This window comes from Phalacrocorax carbo, chromosome 1 (assembly GCF_963921805.1).
Source record: "Phalacrocorax carbo chromosome 1, bPhaCar2.1, whole genome shotgun sequence".
Taxonomy (NCBI): domain Eukaryota; kingdom Metazoa; phylum Chordata; class Aves; order Suliformes; family Phalacrocoracidae; genus Phalacrocorax; species Phalacrocorax carbo.
Window position 1 is genome coordinate 132,068,612 of NC_087513.1, and position 13,472 is coordinate 132,082,083.

At 38.5% G+C, this 13,472-nt stretch overlaps 1 protein-coding gene across 2 annotated transcripts in view; it reads left to right on the forward strand.

The window, feature by feature from the left end:
- BCLAF3 (BCLAF1 and THRAP3 family member 3) overlaps positions 1-13,472 on the forward strand; it is a 35,088-nt gene that overhangs the window by 17,323 nt on the left and 4,293 nt on the right. For both annotated transcript variants that reach the window (XR_010376499.1, XM_064474526.1), the window contains exons 6-10: positions 506-620; positions 788-851; positions 1,698-1,816; positions 3,645-3,759; positions 9,121-9,216. Coding sequence is in view for 1 of the 2 variants with exons in the window: in XM_064474526.1 (XP_064330596.1) it covers positions 506-620; positions 788-851; positions 1,698-1,816; positions 3,645-3,759; positions 9,121-9,216 (509 nt within the window). In the remaining variant the exon portion in view is untranslated. The remainder of the gene's footprint in view (positions 1-505; positions 621-787; positions 852-1,697; positions 1,817-3,644; positions 3,760-9,120; positions 9,217-13,472) is intronic.

Below are 13,472 nucleotides of genomic sequence, written 5' to 3' on the forward strand. Positions count from 1 at the left end.
GTTTTAAGCTAGTTGGGTGGAGAATGGTTGTAAGAAGGTCTCAGTCTGTAACAGAGGCATTATTGTGGCATTTTAAGGTCGAAAAGATTTTATGCTAGTACTTAAGACTAACCTGCTTGTTTAGGAAATCAGAAGAAAAAAGGAGCTTTGCTGTAGTCACAACTTTAGTTATATATAGTTCCTTTAATTTTTCAGATTATTGTTCAGACTGCTGTGTCGTGTTCACTGTTTATGTATAGATTCTAGTCATTTGAGTAGTACCATGATAGAGCTGACAAATAGTTAACTTTCTATAGAGCTTAATCTTATTTAATAAGAAAGATGTCTAACTTGGGCTGGCCCAGTATTTCATTTGTGAATGTTAGACTGCAAGTGGAAGTAGTTTGAAATTTAATCTCAGAAGTTGTCTTGGTGTCCTTGAGAGTTAATATTTTAAAAGATAGTTTCCCACTGTGCATTTCAAATACTACAAGTAAACATTCCTGTATTTAATATCCCTTCACAGCAAATTATTTTACATCTTCTGACATAACCTTACATGAACGGTTCTCAAAAATTCAGGATAAACCAATTGCGAATATGAATGAAGTTAAAACACACTTGGATCCAGAAATTCACAGGTAATTGATGTGCTTTTTGCCTTCAGTAGACTTTACACAATGTAAAGTGTTTTTTCACTGACTAAACTACCTGTCCATAGTCTGTAAAGAATTCTGTAGTTGGTCAATAATGCTTTTGTTATTTATAGTGATAGCACTTGTTTTTAAGTAACGTTTCTGTGTTCCAGGAGGATTGATATGTCTCTAGCAGAACTTCAGAACAAACGAACTGTGCCATCTGAATCTCCCCAGGTATCTTGATTACTTCACTTTTTTGGCAAGCAGTGGATTAAAATGATACAGTTGTAAACAATGTTTTCCCTCTTGCTATTGGCACATCGTTTTACAAGCTTTGAAGACCGTCAGTAATTCTGAAGATTTTGAAAGAAATGCACACTTGAACATATTTACAGATACCACAGTGGTGCAAGTACACTGTGTTGGCTGATGAGTAAAATGCAGGTGTGTTCTCCAGAGTAGCGGGAGTGTGGTTATTCCTGCTGCTTGAACCGCTATCTGTTTTTAAATAGTGTAAGTAGGTGACTGACATGTGGCTCTTCCTTTCCCTCTGAGATTAGAAAAAGCCTTAGTGTTTCTTCTATGCTTAAGTTAGAATGGCCTGACATCCACATAATTCCTCAGAATGCTATTTTATCTCATGCTTTCATCCAGGGACATAAGATTTTTTTTTTCTGTCTTCCCCCTTCAAGCTACACTTACTGTGATTTAGTTACCTTTTTTTTTTTCTATAGTACAGGTGTGTGCAGATTCAAATTAAGAATAGTAAAACTTAAGATTTACTGGAATTCAGGTGAATAGTTTTGCCTTGGCAACTCCATGCAGAATTCCAGTACTCTGTTCGCTGTTGTCTGGAAACTTGTAAAAAGGCAGATGGTGCAAGAAAGGGTAATTGTTTGGGGCTACTTTTTGTTGTTATTTTGGACTTTGGATCCTTGAGTTGATGTGCATCTGTCCTATGTGCACTTAGCTGAACTACATTAACAAGGTTATCTACCAGATGCAAGCCTTGAAGGACAGAATCACGTCAGCGTTCAGTTATTGCTAGCTAACTTGACTTTAACCCTTCCTCTTAACTAGAACATTATGAGAGTGTTAGAAGATCCAAATGATCTACGGCATGATATAGAAAGGAGGAGAAAAGAGAGATTGAAGAAGGAAGATGAGAGAGTGTTTCATGTAGATGGTGTAACTCCAAGGTAATTAGCAAATAACAATCTTGTTGGCCCAGGCCTGTAGTTCATGTGTTCGTTTTTTGACTCTTCCACAGTTATATTCACATTTCCTGGGGTTCTTCTCTATAGTTTGTCCTTGTGAGTTTGACTCGCACTGAAATTCAACTGACATACGTTGCAAACTACTCTGCAATGAAGTGTTACCTTGGAAGAGGTTAGGCTGCAGTGGGAAATAAAACAAAAAGCAAGCTCAAACTGTAGCACTGAATGGGAAGAAAGGAAGAAATTAATTTGAAGATGCTTAACTATTTTTAAACTCCTCAACGTGCCATTTAACAACATTCTCTTGGTATTTGGTAGTTTCATAAAAGCATTCTAGGGTGAATAAATTGTTGTGTTGCCTTGGTTGTTTTGTAATGTGATGGAATATCAGTGAAGAATTCAAATTTTTCTGATTCTTGGAGAAATTTATGACGAAAAGCTAGACTTTTGGAATAGCTTTTTACTGCTATGAATTCCTCCAACAGGTTTGTTAAACTTGTTCGGTTTTTGCACCAGAGGTGCTTGCTCACCTCGGTCATCCTGTTCCACTTTTCATGTTGTGAGGTTGGTTGATTAGAGGGATGGCTCGACTTATTTGCATTTGGCAATGTTTTAATCAACATTTTTTCTAAGTATAATGAAATGTATCTACACTGTAGTCATGATTTGCAGATAGCTCTTAATATGCTACTGTTTGTTCATTTTAAATGTGGTCTACAATGGCAAATAAAGGCAATGCACGCATATTGGGGAAAACTAACTTGTGAAGCTGCCGGAGAAATATTTCTTGTGTTTGAGATTCTTTAAAAAAAAAAGTTACCAAGTGGTGTTGAGGGGAAATATTGGACTGTTGCATATAGCCTTTTATGTTCCTGGGGCTATGTCTCTAGTGTACATCCGGCCTGATTATCTGGGAAGGCTTTTTTGCCACTTCCACAGTTACTATCTTGCTTACCTTTTGTGTGCGCTGCTCAAAGCAGGAAGCGTAAACTTCTCTAGTATGTGCGGCTGTGCTGGAGTTCGATGTGAGGAGGGGTTACATTGTCAGAGTAACATGGACAATGTCATGTGGGCTGAGGGCAGCAATAGTATGAAAGATGGGTAGAATTTTCCTGAGACTGGGGGATTTTAATAGTTCCCAAATGAGATAGTGGCAGTGCCTATGAGCTAGTCCAGTGTGCCTATATTTTTGCCTTAGTAATTTATTTTGCAGCTATGAAAACTGTTTGTTTTGTGAACTATGAATGGTGGTTACTTTTCACGGTGTATGTTTTATTTAGAGGTTTATGGATGCATCTGTATTAGCAGTGTGCTCAGTTAAAAAAAGGGGGGGGGAACTGCAAAGCCAGTACACCTTGCTTTCTGAGAATGAAACTAGGTCATCTAGCTATTTATCTGAGCTTCTGTTGGATTGGGGATTTAATGAAATGGAAAGTCCGGTACAACTTTAAAGATAGTACAGTATAGAACTACTGAAATGCAGAAAGCATTTCAGCCAGTGGAGGGCAGCAATGACCAGCCATGGAGGCCGGATTTGCGTCGCGAGGATTTCAAGAAGGCAGAGTATCTCTGTTACTTTGTCATTGCATAAGAGAATACAGCTTACTGTGTAATACTGTGCAACTTGGGCTTGAGTTTAGTCAGAGGACTAGTAATTTGCCAAATGTCCTAGAAAAAAGTTTCTTAAAAACTGTCACTTTGCACTGCTAGGTAATAGAGATGCTAGACTAAAGGAATTTAAAATTCAGGGTTTTGATACGGTATGGCTTTAGATTTTAATTGTTTTCTTTCTCTCTCACACATGTATCAGGAACCAGCAAATCTGCAGTCTTTCAAAATTGCAAAATTCGCCTCTTGATGGCTTCCAAAAGCCAATGAGGTTCATTAAGCCACCTTTCAGGAAATTTATTGGGAAACCTCACCTGGTAAGCCTCAATGTACAATTAGTAGCTTCTGCATTTGTTCTTGAATTCATCGTTCATCTTTTGCTGCATTGTCTATGCTAATGTATATTCAATGATCTTTTGTCTTGCCCTTTTAAATTTCAAGTGAGGCTTTATCTTCAGAGTTTGCTCAACAATAAAACTTCTCATACTTTCACAGTTCTGGTGCTGTACTTCCTCAGATATTTGTTGAAGCATAGATTAATACAAGTGTGCTTCTGTGGCCAAGTGCTGGTAATTCTTTTGCTTTTGCATGCCTTTGCAGTAGTCCATAACAACTTTGCTACTGTCTTTTATAACCTAGCAATGGGTTGGCCAAGGATATGCTGTTCCAGAAAGCTAGTTCAGATCAGTATGTTGGGTGAAATCAAACCATTTTTTCAGCTAGTCCAGAAATAAGGTGGTCAACTTTAGATCTTTTATTGAATAGCAGGAACAGGTCAAACTTAAACTTTTGAACTAAATTTTAAGTTTAAAATTACTTACTGAAATAAATTGATTAAGGGGCTTTATGGAAATATGATTAAAGTTCTGGGAAGCTCTGATTTTAAGAAGAAATAAAAGTGAGGAACAAATCACAGAAATAATTAGAAATGTCTGAAATAATGTTCCTGAGGATGGAATGTTAGATAAGCTATTCTATTCTATGTATTGATATTGCATTTATCAAAGCTAGTTTGGGCACATTCTTTTTTAGACTGTCTTTCTGTGGTGTACTTTAAAACTGCAATGAGTAAGATAGTTGTATTAGGTTCAGTAGAAATAAATTTGTCTCTTTTGGAAAATTCCTTCTAAATAAATGTAGTCTTATTTCCAAGTGTTTGTGCTTGTTTAACTTGGGGAGCTGGTGAGACCAGAAAAACTTTATTAATGTGTGCAGTAAAACTCTAAAACTTTTTTTTGGTGGGTGCAAAATAAGGAGGAGACTAATTTAACTGTCAGTCTTTATACATTTGGAACCCTGTCCATAGGGTATTAATTACAAAGACTGAAACTTTTGAGGTGCCTCAAAAGTAGCTTTTATTTAGTCAAAGTTCTGGCCGTCACTGAAACGTAACTGCCTTGCTGATAGAATGGTGTGTCTTTTTAGTGTAAAAGCACACAGGTTTTTAATGGTAAAAAAAAATTACTTAAGACTAAGATTGAAGCCCCCAAAACTAAATAGTAAATGCTCATTAAGTAATATAGTAAATGCAAATAAAAAGGGAGTTAGTTTGAAATAGACCCTGAGTTACTGTTAGATGCGCTGAAGATTCAGGAAGATTGCATTTTGACATCTAATAGCAAACTGCAAACATGCCATTTTTAGAAAGCCCTGTACCGCAGTGAGGAGTTATCCGTTCAGAACAACAGTAGCTATGGAAGCATGGGTATTACGAATGCAAGGCATCCTGAAGAAAGAATGACTCTTCGTGAAGTCTGCAAACCAGTTTCTGCATGGCTGATGAGTGGGAAGATAAGATACTTTAGTTTTCCATCCACATTTGTCAGTAAAAATAGAATTAATCAATGCTCACCAACTGACTCTGAGGGCTTACAGGCATTTTGCAAATGTGTCCGCAATACATTAATTGGTACTTTTTATCTGCATCTCCTCTTCTGGTTTTGTGTTTCTGTTCTTGCCTTTTGATTCTTACTCTGCTCCCCTTGTCTGTTTTCCTGTTTATCTAGTATGTCTACTGCTCCTGTTTATCTAGTATGTCTAATGCTCAATATGTAAAGCAACACAGAAAGAGGGTAATCTTTTTCCCTGGGCAGAGTGGATATCTAACACAGCAAACTCCTATCTGAGGCAGTACAAATAATTCAGCTGCATAAGCTAGCTCCAGTAGTGTGACACTCCCCATGACAGGTAGACGTGTTGGGAATGCATGGCATTCAGAATGGCTTTCTTGAAGTCCTTCAGGACTGGGTGTGACTGGAGAAGAGGTTACCCTGATGGGCAATAGCTCAAGCCCGATCTCCATACATGTAAGGTGCTAGCACTACTTTAGTATTTGTTGTGGGAGTTGAGTGGCATCCAAGCAGCCTGCTCTAATTTCAGCCATGTGTCACTTCTGTGTTGAGTAGATTTTCTGTAATACATTCAGAGCTGCATGACTGTATTCACTACTACTTTGGAAGTGTAATATGAGTAGAGTTGAAAGCAGCCTTAGAAAAACAAAAATTAATGAAGGTAAAGGTCATTTGTAGCTGCTTTCTGCAATAGGGTAAATGTTTGGAATTTGCCATTCAGTGTCTTGTATCAGAATAGTATGGTTCAGGTATGAACACTCCTGGTCACCTTGAAAAGCGTAAGGACCATGACTAAATGGCAGTGTTCAGAGAACAGTCCGTTGGATTTAAGAAGTGGTCTGATGGGTCACCAGAACATTGATGCTGGGTCAAACACACCTTTTAAAATTGGAAATATCCTAAAATGAAGGGGCACAGCAATACGTGAGAAAACAGAGAACTTAAACAAGAGCTAAGATAAGAGTGTTGAATAAGAAATAACTTTTTGTAGTTTTGCTCAATCTTACAGAATCTTGGGTAAATATAGGTTCAGTTGGTTTCACAGTCCAAGCAGACCTCTTCAGTTCTTGTAGGAAGCTATTTTATGCTGCAGAAGAGATGTAGCTGTAGCACATTGTATTGCCAGAACAGTACAGGTGTGAAACACACATGAAAACACAATAGATGACATGTCTTACCACTTTTGGTGAGGGGAGTTCTGCGTATACTCTTAAAAGCAAACTCTTGGAAGTCTGAAACAAAACCTGTAACCTTCAATGCTCCTCTCAGGTTTGTTTGCTCTTTTTTATGGGTAGATATTGACAGAGTACATCAGAGAGCCAGGTTTCAAATGACAAGCATTACAGTGCCAAGGCTCAGAAAATATGGCAAAAATAACTTTTAAAAAAGAGTATTTGACAGGAAAACCATTGCAGCATCTTAAGTTATAACCCAAGACTTTAAAAATTTAATGTATTGGATAAATACTTGCACATTTTCATATTTGGTAGTAAAGTTTCATTTTGGTTTTTCACTGTTGCTTGAGGCGCTGTATGTATCAGCACTGGTAAAAGATGGATAATTGAAAACTGAAAGCCTGATTGGTAGATCATATCTGATGCTAGGGTGTTGCCTAATGTGAAAACAGGTCATATTAAAATGTCCTTACAGTAAACTATCAAAATGTGATATTAATGCCACTTCTTGCTTTCTTGTTTAATGGATGATATTAGTTATTTGGGTTAAAATTAAACATGGAAATGGAAATACCAAGTCCAATACCATGGACTTGGTATTGACCTACTTTTGGTATCCCATGATTAACCAATATGAACTTACCAGTGCAAGGTATGAGCATGTTTTACAGCAGGCCGGTGAAGGGGAGTTCTTCTTGTGTTAATATTCAATAATTGGGGGTTGAGCTTAGACTTGAGTGCAAATCTCTATCTAGCCTTGATTGTAAGAACTGCCCATCTAGCCTTGTACCCAGCTGACAAAAAGAGGATAGCTAAAGAGGGGAAGATCAGAACAAGTATCTATTTGTACTTACCACCCCCCCCCCCTTTTTTTTTTTTTAAACCTATGGTTTAGGAAATTTGTGAAGACTAGATTGTTGTATCTTTGCATTAAGTAGTTCTAATGTTTTTGTTTCCATGAATGTACTTGCATCTTGAAGGGAGGAGGGGAAGGGCATGTCCACAGTTAGTTGAGACAAGCTTTCTTCTAATTCCCAAAAGCTTATTTTTAACTATAACAGGAAACGTTCTTGATTTATTTTTTTATCTTGCTGAATTTTCAGCTTTGAGGAGGAGTATACTTCAACAGGGAGCTTCCTGACTTAATTATGTGTTGTATAGAGAGAGTTAATTTGATATCATGGAGTATCTTCAAATTCTTGAATAAGAAGGAAGCTGGGAAGTTCCTGACATGTTTTTTCTTGGAAAAGCCATTTTGACTACTTTGATCTCACTTCATGAAGTCTTTGTTGCTCTCTTTGTTCTCTGTTGAATCCCCTCTTGTCAAGGCATTTTAAGAAGCTAAATAGTTGACTTGTAGGCAATAATATATGATAAAAAAAAAAAAGCTAGCTTAAATCCCAGTTAAAAGTCAGTTTGGATTCTAACAGGGTTCCATTGCATTTTCAGTGCCACCTGCTACTTCTCTCCTCCTCCCCCACCCCCCAAAGTACCCAAATAGTAACAGTGTTCGGTAGCATATCCTAAAGTGTTTCTGTCACTGGAAAGGTTTGTTACTTTGTTAAGGAACAGAAATCCTGTAACCAACAAAACATGCATTTGTGTTTATTATTAGATGTTAGTATGTATGAAATGTTCCATGAGAGTTCTCTTCTCAGGCTCTTTTTAAAATGTATTTGAAGTTAAAATTTCCTTTGTGAAAAAGAGTTCAACAGCATTGGAACACTTCTGTGATTATTCAAGAATGGACTGTAAAGAAAAAAAAATTAATTTGATTGCTAAGAGTGTCTGTCTGCGTTAGATTACTTTAACATAGTATGTGCCAGTATGTAATGCTTCTGTAAATACTTATAATTGTATGCAATGGTGGAAGACAATGATATTTTAGCTGTGTGCATCCTGTTGAGGTAGCTGTCATGAGAAAACTGGAAAAGGGCAAAACCACACAGGTAGGACAGTGGCTGGAGGGTGTGCTCTATTTTAGGCAACGATGGCTGTTTGACTGCAGCTGTTCAGTGTGTTGACACACAACAATTTCAATACCACTTGTCTGTGTAACTTGCTTTTGAAATTGTGTGTTTCTGTGGCAGGCAAGTAATCTTCAAAATGCTCTCCTGAATTACAGAGTTAAAAGTAGAATCTTCTGAGGACCGATGTAGCGTGCTACGCATTTGTTGCCTGGTTGCTGCAGTACTGTGTATAGTAACAGTGCATGTGTCTGCTCTAAAGTATGCTAACCTATGATGACCACATGTTAACCAGATATGTCCAGAGTACTGATCTTGTTGCCCTTATTCCTGACTTGAGGGATGGCTGCTATAGCAGCCTGTCTGCCACATGCAAATTGAAGCATCTGTTCTTGGGGGCGCAGGCATGGAGAACCTTAACTGGGTTGTTACCTGCTTAGATCTCGCCAAGAGGATGATATTCCAGTAGGATGGTCTGTATCATCTTTGGCTTCTGTGGGCTCTGCTATCACTTCAGCCAGCCTGGACTCCAAGCCCTATACTGTTACTCTGGTTTCTTCAACCAGTGTCATTGTGTCAAACACTACAAGATTGAAAGAGTTGCAATATTTGTTACTATAACCTGGAAACTTCGTATGTTTTCTTGAATAATTTAGTAACATTAAGCTAATCTGTTTTCCTACTAGAATTCTTACTATTCTTCAAAACCAAGTGATACGTACCCTCACAGACGCATTAGAGGACACCTTGAAAATGCAGGACCCATCAGAAGACACTTTAAGGTACAGATCAGCTTTTGTCACATGTATGTCACATAAAATGGTTATTTGAAGGTATTTGAAGGAATTAAATGCCATGAAAAATAGTGTCATCACAGCCTAATTAATTCAATTGAAATAATGGGTAGCTTAGCTTTTAGTAGGTAAGAGGGCTGGCAGTGGATTGAGCAGGGTTGTCCAGTATTGCACCCATGCAGTTGAAATAAATAAGCTAACTGTGAAGCCAAAAATAAGAATTGCAGACACTAGACAATGACCAGAAAGCTCATCTATCAAAAAAATAAGCTGGTCAGCTTTCTTTTCTTCACCCGATGCATGCAGAAGCCTGAACTATTTCCCAAGACCGGGGGACATGAATTTTATTGTTTTCAAAATTGTATTACTGTTACTTTATTAGGTTTTTCTGGATCTAAACTCTTGTGTATACCCTGCATACTGCTATCCATGCATTAAAGAAAAAAACAACGGTGAAGCTTTATTCTCAGGACCTCAAGACTGTAAGGGGGTGGACAACTGTGCTTCTTGGAGTAGTGCAGAGGCTTTCTAATGCCTTTTGATTGCAAAATATATTGTGGTTTCAGCAGAAAAACAAAAAACACTTTCTTCCTTTTCTGCTGACAGCGCCATGCTATGCATGGATGCAGTTAGAGCTTTTTGTATTAGAACAACTTACTCTCATTTTCTACCTTAAAATTACCTCTACTTATTTAACAGGTGTGTTCTCAAAAGTAAAATAACGCCCAGAATAGATAGTCACCTTTTCTGTTTTGTAGATAGTGAAGTTGAAGTAAAGTTTTGATGGCTAAATTAAGTAGCTGGCATTTTGGCTGAAATTTTGAAAGGGGGGGCAGTGTAAGTGTGGAATTTTTGGTTTGGTGTGTTTTTTGTGGTGGTGTGTGTGTGGTTTTTTTTTTCATTTCCTCTCCCCTCAGACTAAACGTAAGAGAACTGTTGGCTAAAAAGGCTTTCAGGCTCTCCCATTTAGGTGTGCTTTGCCAGTCAATCCTAATCAGATAGTTAAGCTAACACTAGCAAAAAAAAGCTAAATTTATTCTGCTGAAGAAAGGGTCTTTCTCCGAGCTGAAGTTAACAAGTTTAGAGAGTCAGCCTGATATAACTATTTTAGCATGTAAGAACATAGCCTCTTAATCAATATCCCCTCTGTATTGTCAGCCTACAGGAGATGGAGAGCTCTTTGGCACTGGCTGCCATAGCTTTGAGGCAGTGTTGGTAGTTGATGTAATATAGAGAAAATGGAAGACTGCCTTCATTTACATCAGCCTACAGTTCTGTTGGAGATTATGCAAGTGTGAAAGTGTCCACTTAAGTTGGCATCACACATATATATGAATATTGCTATATCCAATGATCTGTCCAATGGTACATTAATATTTGTAGGGAAAATAGCATATGCACTCATATTGCAGTTTGCATATGTGTATAGCACATTTATCATTGCCATGGAAACAGCAGTGCTGATTTGACTTAATTTCATCACCTTGCTTTTTTTTTTTACATCCAATTTCCTCCTGTGCAACATAGAGGGTTTTTCCTTCCTATGCTGTTGCTGAGACCTACTTAGGAATGTGGTTTGACTGCCTTCTACACTAAAGAAACTGTCTTGGCTAATGAATTAAGAAAACAAACATAAACAAAAAAACCCACCAAAAAACTTGCATACAATCCATTCCCTGCTGCACTACCTCCAAACCAAAACCCAAACCCCACCACATTTCTTCTTGGTATATAAAATGGGGGCATTTTAACTTAATAAGCAAAAAGAGGATTTCCTTAAGAGTATTCTAAAAAACCATATCGTCTTGCAGTATGTTAAACTTTTGGGGGGGAGGGGGGGAATAAGATATTCTAGAACAGCAGTTTTATAAAGGATCTGAAGAAATCTTATAAAATTTACAAGGTCTTTTTTGAAATGACATTTTACAATGAGTCACTAAACCAGCCTTTAAGTGGGTAGAGGCATGGTAATCTTTAGAACTACACTTCATTCACTGTTTAATATGGTTCAGTGTAGTAACGGCTGGGTTCACCCCAGCCAAGCACCACACAGCTGCCTGCCTGCTCTCCCCTCAGCTCCCCTTCCTTCCCCCAGCAGGATGGGAGAGAGAATATGGAGAGCAAAAGTGAGAAAAGTCATGGGTTGAGATGAAGACAGCTGAAGAACTGAAGGAAAGAAGAAGAAAAAAGTGATGCAAAGGCAGTCAGTCACCGCCTCCCTCCCTCCCGCAAGCTGACTGATGCCCAGCTGGTCCCCAGGCAATGGCTACCTGCTCCAAAACTCCCTCCCCTCAGTTTCTGTTGCTGAGCAGCAGGTTACATGGCACAGAATATCCATTTGCTCAGCTGGGTCAGCTGTCCTGGCTGTGCCCCCTCCCTGCTTCTTGCCCACCTCTGGCCTACTTACTGGGGGGCAGAGTGGGGAAAAAGAGAAAAGGTAAAGCCTCGGCGCTGTGCAGGTACTGCCCAGCAATAGCCAAAACACCGGTGTGGTACCAGTGCTGTTCTAGTCACAGATCCAAAACACAGCACCGTGTGGGCTGCTCTGAAGAAAAGTAACTCCATTCCAGCCAGACCCAGGGCAATGGCATATATTTGCCCATATAGGCTTACTTCAGACCCTGAGGCCATTGGTTCATAGGCATTGTCATTAGCATTATTTATAAAATAGTCTTAATGTAAAACTAGACGTCAGTTTAGCAGATTTTTTTCTTACTGTAGACCAGAAGTTAATGAGGTTTTCCACACACCTTAGGGTATCTCATTTTGCTCAAAGCTATGTGTGACTCAGTGCCCACATACCAAATGTATATATAATCTGTTAGCTTTGTCTACAGCTGGTCCTGTTCTACTTTAATAATATCGCTATTCCCCTCCCTCCCCATTTATGGAACATGTAGATACTTGAGTTGAAACCTTTATACTGTGTATAATCTCATTTTCAGTATCTTGTACCTTTTCCCCCTCTCTTATTTGGTCTGTTCCTTTGCTTGTTGTCTTACCAATGCAGTGGCAGACTGCTCAGGCCTCCTTTCTCACCACCTGTGTCAAAGTAGAGAACCACAGCAGCTGTGGGGAAATGGGAACTTTAATCTTAACTGCATGCAGGGGCTTAACGCAGCATTAAAAATGCCCTTTGTTTTCCTCTAAGGTAGGCATATACCTACTTAAAGAATTTACTTGCACTTAGCTGTATTGTGCTTGGACTCTGATAATTTTTGGGAAAGGCGTTAGTTTTTAACAGCCTTCTGCAAGTGTCCTCTGCCTACAAGCACCGTAAGAGTAACCATGGGAGACCGATGGGGCCAGCTTCTGGTTATTGCCTGCATAGTAGGTTGGTGAAATGAATTGGGAGATACAAAACCCCTGCATTTGCATAAAGGAACCTCTGTTCTGTACAGCCTTTTCTTTGCTGTTCACTACCCACACAGTGAAAAACGCGATAGAAAAACTGGTGCCAAACTTATTGCAACCTCAGAGCATGTGAGTTTTCTTGAAGTGATCCTGATTTCACCAAAATAATTGGGTCGTGCTCAAGAAGGTCTATTTCTATGACATATTTTGTTCCCTCCTACCCTTTGAAAGTGTTTGTAAAAATTACAAGAATTTTATATGGTCAGGATATTTCCTCATTTTTAGCTGGAAAGTGATTGTTTAAATCTGAGGGAGGGAAGACCTTTAAATTCAAAGGACAAATATATATGGGAACGCTTTCTGTAAGGACCATGTTGGAAAACTTAAAATGGCACTACTGGAAAACAGAAATTATGATAAACAGGGTTTTTCTTACTCAAGATTTTTTTTTTTACTGCCTATTTTCTTGGAGGTCTGAGTGTTTAGGAATGAAAATCTTTTTATAACTAACTGCTGTGGTTGGTGTTGATGTTGGGGTATTCTTTCTGTGTATTGATAATGCCATGTACCTATAAGCCTCTTATCTCTGGCCTCTGTTCCTGGTCCCACACTAAGTTAGTTTACAGTACTCCAGTCTGGAGGTAACAAAGCCATAGAGCAATGAACCTGTGTTCAGACTGTAAGATCTTAAAGCTATAGGAAAAATACATATACTGACTTGTGTTTAGCGTGACTTTTCTTTGAACTCACCAAGAGTGCCCACTGCAGGCCTGACATCACTGAATTTGTTAGCAACAGTGAGGTGTTGACATAAACATTTATTAAAGTTTGAAAAAATGTTAACGTTATACAATACATTCACTCTTTTCTATTAGGAAGATAATTTCAGG